The sequence below is a fragment of the Oncorhynchus clarkii genome, chromosome 19 (genome assembly GCF_045791955.1).
Source record: "Oncorhynchus clarkii lewisi isolate Uvic-CL-2024 chromosome 19, UVic_Ocla_1.0, whole genome shotgun sequence".
Taxonomy (NCBI): Eukaryota; Metazoa; Chordata; class Actinopteri; order Salmoniformes; family Salmonidae; genus Oncorhynchus; species Oncorhynchus clarkii.
In genome coordinates, this window is record NC_092165.1 from 59,368,005 (window position 1) to 59,378,096 (window position 10,092).

The following is a 10,092-nucleotide window of genomic DNA, read 5'->3' on the forward strand; positions in this document are numbered from 1 at the left end:
GTCACTCCATCCTGTCTGTCACTCAGCCTTTAATCTCTGGTGGACAGACTCTGTCAACATAAATGCTACCATTGATCTGTCTTTATACTAAGGGGGCCCCCCGATAGCTAACAACCAGAAATAGATCCGGTGTTTGGGTTTTTTCGTCACTGGTTATTTTGAACAAATCACGATTTGGCAGGTTTTTAGTATCTACTCTTCCTTCTAGCATCTTCTTCATATCTTCCTCCTGACGGACCCAGAGCTGACACAGCCTCTTAAAAGGTGTTAATCCAGACAGGTGTTAAATCCAGTAGACAAAAGAGCCAGCCAGCAGCCAGATGTCAGTCAGAGCCCTGGACCACACAGATCAGAGTAACTCCACACCTTCAGCATACAGACGACAAGCTTCCTCTTCTGACAGCATGGCAGACCCTCGATAATCCACCTGTTCACTCCGTTGACGTTCAAGTCCCTAACTGGTGGACAAAGACTGGACGTTTGTCATGTTGTTTGTTATGCGTTGGACGCTCATGAGGTGTACACACTTAATCCTTCTGGTGTGTGTGTGTGTGTGTGGCTTTCTTTTCTTGGGGGCTGTGGGGGGGGGGGGGGGGGGGGGGGGGGGGGCAAACCGGGGATCTGGGTGGCCTTGAGAGCCACCGTCACTCAGGTTCAGGTATAAAAGAGAGAGGGCCAGAGACAGAGAGACACACACACACACTCTCAAACATACACACTCTCGGACACACAGACGGACAACAGTGCACTTAAGAAGACAACTCCTCGGAAGAGAAAAGTGATAGACTGGTTGGAGGAAAGAAGAGAGACAAGAGAGAGAGAGAAGCGCGAGAAAAGAGAGAGAAGAGCGAGAAGACAGAGAGAAGAGCGAGAAGAGAGAGAGAAGCTTTGGCGACAGGTTGGTGACATCAGATTAATATTATTTAAATTTGAGAAATATTATAAACAGAATACTGAATTCTAAAGTTTATATTTCCGATTATCTAGAAATGATTTATGTTGTAATGATAATTAAAATTATGTAATTATATAGTTCTTTAAAATGATTGTCATTAATTAACATGATCATTTTACTAAATTCTCATTATTCCACTAAATCACATCTAGTCCTCTGCTGTTATAATTGATTAGGCAAATGTTTAATATTCTTTACTTGTTCGCATAAAAAAAGTGAGAAAAGTGGTGTTAGCTCATAGTCCGTCCGTCAATCAGTCCGTCTGTCCGTCAATCAGTCCGTCCGTCAATCAGTCAGTCTGTCAATCAGTCTGTCTGTCAATCAGTCTGTATGTCAATCAGTCTGTCTGTCAATCAGTCCGTCCGTCAATCAGTCCGTCCGTCAATCAGTCCGTCTGTCAATCAGTCCGTCCGTCAATCAGTCCATCCGTCAATCAGTCTGTCCGTCAATCAGTCCGTCCGTCAATCAGTCCGTCTGTCAATCACTCCGTCTGTCCTTCAATTAGTCCGTCCGTCCGTCAGTAACACCTGAGTCATGAGCTTTCTAGAGAAAATATAAAGTGTCATTGAGTCGTGAGAGAAATGCCACATTTTGTTTTGTCACCCTCAACCCTTCAATTAATGACGACGTTCAGAAGTCGATTACGGCAGTAATCTCCACCTATGCTGCGTACTTACAGGGTGCTGTGGACTGTATGTTCCTCCATGTGTCCCTGTAGGGGAACCCTCTGAGAATTATTTTCTCCAGATATAAACATTTAAGATCAGATAGAACTGTTTCTGGTTCCAAAATAGCATCCTTTTACAGGCTTTTGAACCCAGGTGTGTTCCATGAGTCCATCTGACCTGGAAATGGTTCTATTTTGACCCGTTTTCAGGGGGTTCTCCTACAGGGACAAATGATGCTACATAGCACTCTTTATTTTTTCTGAGAGTGAAGTTTAGCCGCATCATGCCGTGAGTGTGTGTATAACTGTGTGCTGTGTGTGTGCAAGGTGAAGATGCTGTGTCCTGGGTGGCTATTGGCTGTGGCCGTGGTGGGCGTGGTCAGAGGGGTGAAAGGTCAGTGCTGGGAGAACCCTCGCTGTCATGACCTCAGCTCTGAAAACAACCTCCTGGTGAGCTAGAAACACTGCAAAGAAAGAGCAGAATGTTTTCCAAATGTTGTAGGCTCAAGTATGTAAGAGAGCGGTTACGACTGAGAGTGTTATTCTACTGCTACACACCTAACCTCTCTCTCTCCTCTCTTCTCCCTCTCCTCTCTTCTCTCCCCGCTCCTCTCCCTCCTCTCTCTCTCCTCTCTTCTCTCCCTCCTCTCTCTCTCTCCTCTTTTCTCTCCCTCCTCTCTCTCTCTCTCTCTCCTCTCCGCTCCTCTCCCTCTTCTCCCTCCTCTCTCTCACTCCTCTTCCTCTCCTCTCCCTCCTCTCTCTCTCTCCTCTCCGCTCCTCTCTCTCACTCCTCTCCTCTCTTCTCTCCCCGCTCCTCTCCCTCCTCTCTCTCTCCTCTCTTCTCTCCCTCCTCTCTCTCTCTCTCCTCTTTTCTCTCCCTCCTCTCTCTCTCTCTCCTCTCCTCTCCCTCTTCTCCCTCCTCTCTCTCACTCCTCTTCCTCTCCTCTCCCTCCTCTCTCTCTCTCCTCTCCGCTCCTCTCTCTCACTCCTCTTCCTCTCCTCTCCTCTCCTCTCCCTCCTCCCCACTCCTCTCTCTCAGGAGTGTATCCAGCTCTGTCGTTCTGACCTCACCACCAAATCTCCCATCTTCCCCGTCAAGGTGCATCTCCAACCCCCGTCCCCCTCCGACTCCGACTCTGACTCTCCTCCCCTCTACTTACCTCTGTCCCTACTCTCCCCATCCTCCCCCCTGTACCCCACGGAGCAGCAGAACAGTGTGTCCCCCCAGGCCAAGCGTTCCTACTCCATGGAACACTTCCGCTGGGGAAAGCCTGTGGGCCGTAAGCGTCGGCCGGTGAAGGTCTACACCAACGGTGTGGAGGAGGAGTCCTCCGAGGCCTTTCCCAGCGAGATGAGACGAGAGCTGGGCACCGACGACGCCGTGTACCCCTCCCTGGAGGCTGGGACTGCGGAGGGGGGCGAGGCAGAGGGCATGAAGGGGGTGTTTAGTCTTCAGGAGAAGAAAGACGGCTCGTACAAGATGAACCACTTCCGCTGGAGCGGACCGCCCGCCAGTAAGCGCTATGGAGGGTTCATGAAAAGCTGGGACGAGCGCAGTCAGAAACCACTGCTCACGTTGTTCAAAAACGTCATTATCAAAGACGGACAGCAGAAGAGAGAGCAGTGGGGGAGGGATGAAGGGGAAGAAAAGAGGGCATTGGGGGAGAGGAAATACCATTTCCAGGGTTGAGGGAGGAAGAGAAAGTCACTCTAGGACTTAGAGCCAGTAAGCTCTCATTTGATTTGCCATTAGGAGACAGACCTGTTTTGTGATTGGCTAAAAGCCCTGTCCTCTGACGTAGCGATGATGTTAGCTAATACTGTAATTTTGTCTCCAATAAATCCTAACTCTGTACAGAACCATGCTGTTGTCACTGAGTGATGATTACATTATTTATTGGAATGTAATATGTTTGTAAATGATAAATTAAACATTCCAACCAGGGGATGGAACTGAAATCATTTTCCAATGGTTCCGTTACGAACAGAACCACTATTATTTTTGTTCCGTTCCAGTGTTCCGACAAGAAAGGAAAGTTCTGAACTGGTTCCAATCCAGTGTTCCGACAAGAAAGGAAAGTTCTGAACTGGTTCCAATCCAGTGTTCCGACAAGAAAGGAAAGTTCTGAACTGGTTCCAATCCAGTGTTCCGACAAGAAAGGAAAGTTCTGAACTGGTTCCAATCCAGTGTTCCGACAAGAAAGGAAAGTTCTGAACTGGTTCCAATCCAGTGTTCCGACAAGAAAGGAAAATTCTGAACTGGTTCCAATCCAGTGTTCCGACAAGAAAAGAAAGTTCTGAACTGGTTCCAATCCAATGTTCCGACAAGAAAGGAAAGTTCTGAACCGGTTCCGCTCCAGTGTTCCGACAAGAAAAGAAAGTTCTGAACTGGTTCCAATCCAGTGTTCCGACAAGAAAGGAAAGTTCTGAACTGGTTCCAATCCAGTGTTCCGACAAGAAAGGAAAGTTCTGAACTGGTTCCAATCCAGTGTTCCGACAAGAAAGGAAAGTTCTGAACTGGTTCCAATCCAGTGTTCCGACAAGAAAGGAAAGTTCTGAACTGGTTCCAATCCAGTGTTCCGACAAGAAAGGAAAGTTCTGAACTGGTTCCAATCCAGTGTTCCGACAAGAAAGGAAAGTTCTGAACTGGTTCCAATCCAGTGTTCCGACAAGAAAGAAAAGTTCTGAACTGGTTCCAATCCAGTGTTCCGACAGGAAAGGAAAGTTCTGAACTGGTTCCAATCCAGTGTTCCGACATGAAAGGAAAGTTCTGAACTGGTTCCAATCCAGTGTTCCGACAAGAAAGGAAAGTTCTGAACTGGTTCCAATCCAGTGTTCCGACAAGAAAGGAAAGTTCTGAACCGGTTCAGACCCCAAAACAAGTAACGATTCATGTAGTTCCTTTTCGTACATTTTTTTACACATGAAATCGAAACAGTTTACAAAATAGCTCATAAATTTACTCTGCCCATTAGCACGGATCGAGAAGCTTGCTAAGGAACACGTTCGATTGGTCAGAATAACTGCAGGTGTGAGATGTGACTGAAATGTTCACGGTTGGGGAAAGAGTGAGAGAGAGAGGGGTGGACATGAAGGGGGCTTGGCGCTGAACATGACGTGAACTGGAATGTGTTTAAGCTATTACTATTACTAAAACGTATTATATACTAAACATTAGGAATATTTTTGGGAACAAAACATAAAACATGAAGGGAGCATTGGGCCAGTAACCGGAACGTCGCTGGTTCGAATCCCAGAGCCGACTACGTAAAAAACATCAGTCGATGTGCTCTTGAGCAAGGCATTTAACCCTAATTGCTCTGGATAGGAGAGTCTACTAAATGGCAACAACAAAAAAATGATCAATAATAGTAAAAAGACAAAAATGGTTCTGTTTCCATTCCTCCATTATTTTTCAGTTCTGTTCCCTGAACTGGTTCCAACCCCTGATTCAACGATACTGTTTCATCTTATTGCGATCAACCACAGTCTAGGCATTTTCATTTACTGACACAATGCCCTGCATCTCACCATGTAAACACACAGCACAAACACACACATCTGTTAAAATTCTATATTTTAATTGTATATTCATTATTCTATGTACAGCTGTGACAGAGAGAAACAATTTAGACGTAACATCACAGAGTCAGGGGAAGAGTAAGACAACACACACACACACACACACACACACACACACACACACACACACACACACACACACACACACACACACACACACACACAAAACATCAGAGCATCCAGTATCAGATCTCAAACAAGACGCCACAGCATCACTCTGCATGTCTTGTTTGACAGGATTCTGTTTTCAGAGTTTGATTAAATATTGACATTCAGAATATTACTGGAAACAGAGATTACACTGACACAGTGAGTAGAGTAGAATATAGTAGAGTAGAAAAGAGTAGAATAGAGTAGAATGAAGTAGAGTAGAATATAGTAGAGTAGAAAAGAGTAGAATAGAGTAGAATGAAGTAGAATATAAAATAGTAGACTAGAAAAGGGTAGAGTAGAGTAGAATATAATAATAGAGTAGAATATAATAGAATAGACTAGAATATAATAGAATAGAAGAGTAGAATAAAGTAGTGTAGAGTAGAGTAGAATAGAGTAGAATAGAATATAGTATAGTAGAAAAGAGTAGAATAGAGTAGAATGAAGTAGAATATAAAATAGTAGAGTAGAAAAGGGTAGAGTAGAGTAGAATATAATAATAGAGTAGAATATAATAGAATAGACTAGAATATAATATAATATAATAGTAGAATAAAGTAGTGTAGAGTAGAGTAGAATAGAGTAGAATAGAATATAGTAGAGTAGAAAAGAGTAGAATGGAGTAGAATAAAGTAGGGTAGAGTAGAATATAATACAGTAGAGTAGAAAAGAGTAGAATAGAGTAGAATATAATATAATAGATTTTAATGGAATAGAATAGAGTATAAGAAATTGGTGTAGAGTAGAGTACAATAGAGAAGTGTAGAATAGAGTATATTATAATAGAGTAGAGTGAAATAGAATAGAGTAGAATAGAGTAGAATAGAGTAGAGTAGAATATAGTTGAAAAGAGTAGAGTAGAATATAGCAGAGTAGAGTAGAATATAATAGAGAAGCGTAGAATGAGTAGAATAGAGTAGAGTAGAATATAATAGAGTAGAATAGAATATAGTAGAGTAGAAAAGAGAAGAATATAGTAGAGTAGAATAAAGTAGAGTAGAGTAGAATATAAAATAGTAGAGTAGAATAGAGTAGAATAGAGTAGAAAAGAATAGAGTAGAGTAGAATATAGTAGAGTAGAAAAGAGAAGAATAGAGTAGAATATAGTAGAGTAGAAAGGAATATAATAGAGTAGAGAAGAGTATAACATATTATAATATAGTAGAATGGAGTAGAGTAGAATAGAGTAGAGTAGAATATAATAGAGTAGAATAGAGTAGAGTAAAATATAATTGATTAGAGTAGAATAGAATAGAGTAGAATATAACAGAGTAGAATAGAGTAGAGTAAAATATAATTGATTAGAGTAGAATAGAGTAGAGTGGAATATAACAGAGTAGAATAGAGTACAGTAGAATAGAGTAGAGTAGCATAGAATAGAGTAGAGTAGAATAAAACAGAGTAGAATATAGTAGAATAGAACAGAATAGAGTAGAGTAGAATATAGTAGAGTAGAGTAGAGCAGAATTGAGTAGAGTAGAATAGAGTAGAGTAGAGCAGAATAGAGCAGAATAGAGAAGAGTAGAATATAGTAGAGTAGAGTAGAGCAGAATTGAGTAGAGTAGAATAGAGTAGAGTAGAGCAGAATAGAGCAGAATAGAGAAGAGTAGAATATAGTAGAGTAGAGCAGAATAGAGAAGAGTAGAATATAGTAGAGTAGAGTAGAATAGAGCAGAATAGAGAAGAGTAGAATATAGTAGAGTAGAGCAGAATAGAGAAGAGTAGAATATAGTAGAGTAGAGCAGAATAGAGAAGAGTAGAATATAGTAGAGTAGAGTAGAATAAAACAGAGTAGAATATAGTAGAATAGAACAGAATAGAGTAGAGTAGAATATAGTAGAGTAGAGTAGAGCAGAATTGAGTAGAGTAGAATATAGTCGAGTAGAGCAGAATAGAGAAGAGTAGAATATAGTAGAGTAGAGTAGAGCATAATTGAGTAGAGTAGAATATAGTAGAGTAGAGCAGAATAGAGAAGAGTAGAATATAGTATAGTAGAGTAGAGCAGAATAGAGCAGAATAGAGAAGAGTAGAATATAGTAGAGTAGAGTAGAGTAGAATAGAGCAGAATAGAGAAGAGTAGAATATAGTAGAGTAGAGTAGAGTAGAATAGAGCAGAATAGAGAAGAGTAGAATATAGTAGAGTAGAGTAGAGGAGTTCAAAGTAGTGTAGAATAGAATAGAGAAGAGTAGAATACACCAGAGCAGAGCAGAATATAATATCATAGAGTAGATTAGATACGGACACTGTTGTTTGATTGATATTAGTACACAGTGGGTGGGGTATGATGTTCAGTGGGGTATGATGTCACAAAGCAGAATCAAAGAATCAGCCTGCTAACTTTCTGTGGTTCATACTGAAGACCGACTTAAAAGTGAAATTGTATAAATTAAAACAATATGTGTTCTTAGTAATTTAAGGTTATCTGTGCTGACGGCGGGGTCCTGCTTTTGTGGTACACTCCTCAGTACATGGATGCATCACAGTGTCAAACACTCAATAACATTCACTTTAGTCACCGGTTCACATTCAGTAGTAACACACGTGAATGGACAAACGTATGTACGCACACACATACAGACTTTCTGTATAATCTTGTGATGTCACATTATTGCTGAACTATATAGAGTTATTGCTGTATACAAACACACAACAACATTGATTACATGCAATGATGGATGGGGTGTTCCATTGGTATTTCAATGGAGGGGATTCTAGAGAGACAACAGGGATTCTGTAGATTGTCCCCACTAGAGAGAGACAACAGGGATTCTACATATTGTCCCCAATAGAGAGAGACAACAGGGATTCTGTAGATTGTCCCCACTAGAGAGAGACAGCAGGGATTCTGTAGAGTGTCCCCACTAGAGAGAGACAACAGGGATTCTACAGATTGTCCCCACTAGAGAGAGACAACAGGGATTCTGTAGATTGTCCCCACTAGAGAGAGACAACAAGGATTCTATATATTGTCCCCAATAGAGAGAGACAACAGGGATTCTGTAGATTGTCCCCGCTAGAGAGAGACAACAGGGATTCTACAGATTGTCCCCACTAGAGAGAGACAACAGGGATTCTGTAGATTGTCCCCGCTAGAGAGAGACAACAGGGATTCTACAGATTGTCCCCACTAGAGAGAGACAACAGGGATTCTACAGATTGTCCCCAATAGAGAGAGACAACAGGGATTCTGTAGATTGTCCCCAATAGAGAGAGACAGCAGGGATTATGTAGATTGTCCCCACTAGAGAGAGACAACAGGGATTCTACATATTGTCCCCAATAGAGAGAGACAGCATGGATTCTGTAGATTGTCCCCACTAGAGAGAGACAACAGGGATTCTGTAGATTTTCCTCACTAGAGAGAGACAACAGGGATTATGTAGATTGTCCCCAATAGAGAGAGACAGCAGGGGTTCTACAGATTGTCCCCAATAGAGAGAGACAACAGGGATTCTGTAGATTGTCCCCACTAGAGAGAGACAACAGGGATTCTACATATTGTCCCCAATAGAGAGAGACAACAGGGATTCTGTAGATTGTCCCCAATAGAGAGAGACAGCATGGATTCTGTAGATTGTCCCCACTAGAAAGAGACAACAGGGGTTATGTAGATTGTCCCCACTAGAGAGAGACAACATGGATTCTACAGATTGTCCCCACTAGAGAGAGACAACAGGGATTCTACAGATTGTCCCCACTAGAGAGAGACAACAGGGATTCTGTGGATTGTCCCCACTAAAGAGAGACAACAGGGATTCTGTAGATTGTCCCCACTAAAGAGAGACAACAGGGATTCTGTAGATTGTCCCCACTAATGAGAGACAACAGGGATTCTGTAGATTGTCCCCACTAAAGAGAGACAACAGGGATTCTGTGGATTGTCCCCACTAAAGAGAGACAACAGGGATTCTGTGGATTGTCCCCACTAAAGAGAGACAACAGGGATTCTGTGGATTGTCCCCACTAAAGAGAGACAACAGGGATTCTGTGGATTGTCCCCACTAAAGAGAGACAACAGGGATTCTGTGGATTGTCCCCACTAGAGAGAGACAAGAGGGATTCTGTAGATTGTCCCCACTAAAGAGAGACAACAGGGATTCTACAGATTGTCCCCACTAAAGAGAGAACAGGGATTCTGTGGATTGTCCCCACTAAAGAGAGAAAACAGGGATTCTGTGGATTGTCCCCACTAAAGAGAGACAACAGTGATTCTGTTGATTGTCCCCACTAAAGAGAGACAACAGTGGGGAACATACCAGGACAGACCAGGATACAGACCGGTGTGTGTGTGTGTGTGTGTGTGTGTGTTTGTGTGTGTGTGTGTATGTGAGTGAGTGTGTGTCTCTAGTAGACACAGAGGTCAGGGTGTGTGTGAGAGTGTTCTGTGTGTGTGTGGGTGTGTGTGTCTAGTAAACACAGAGGTCAGGGAACTTCATCTCGTAAACAGGAACAGAGCGGGTCGGGGTCTGGCCTTGGGAGGCGGAGCCAGAGGGACTGGGAGGCGGCCTGATTGTCAGCTCAAAGATCTGGTCCAGCTTACTCTGTAGCAGGGAGGACTGGAATACACACACACACACACACACACACACACACACACACACACACACACACACACACACACACACACACACACACACACACACACACACACAGTTATTATTTGGTTCATGGGGGTACTTTTCAACGTTCAGATAGAGATATGAATTAGAGGTTAGAGGTCAAACAAATATAACA

General features: G+C 42.6%; 2 protein-coding genes across 5 annotated transcripts in view; one reads left to right on the forward strand and one right to left on the reverse strand.

The window, feature by feature from the left end:
* Nucleotides 1-1,955: 1,955 nt before the first annotated feature.
* On the forward strand, nucleotides 1,956-3,460 carry LOC139374379 (pro-opiomelanocortin A). The gene is made up of 2 exons (XM_071115427.1): nucleotides 1,956-2,072; nucleotides 2,662-3,460. Exons 1-2 carry the CDS (start codon nucleotides 1,956-1,958, stop codon nucleotides 3,310-3,312), a joined length of 768 nt encoding a protein of 255 aa, XP_070971528.1. The 3' UTR covers nucleotides 3,313-3,460.
* A 6,172-nt stretch (nucleotides 3,461-9,632) lies between these two features.
* Nucleotides 9,633-10,092, reverse strand: part of LOC139374380 (protein EFR3 homolog B-like) — a 41,802-nt gene continuing 41,342 nt past the window's right edge. For 3 of the 4 annotated variants that reach the window (XM_071115431.1, XM_071115430.1, XM_071115428.1), the window contains exon 22: nucleotides 9,645-9,914. In XM_071115431.1, coding sequence (XP_070971532.1) covers nucleotides 9,765-9,914 — 150 coding nt within the window. In that variant the 3' untranslated portion in view covers nucleotides 9,645-9,764. Of the gene's footprint in view, nucleotides 9,915-10,092 lie in introns of all 4 variants that reach the window. The other variant, XM_071115429.1, reaches the window with a different exon arrangement.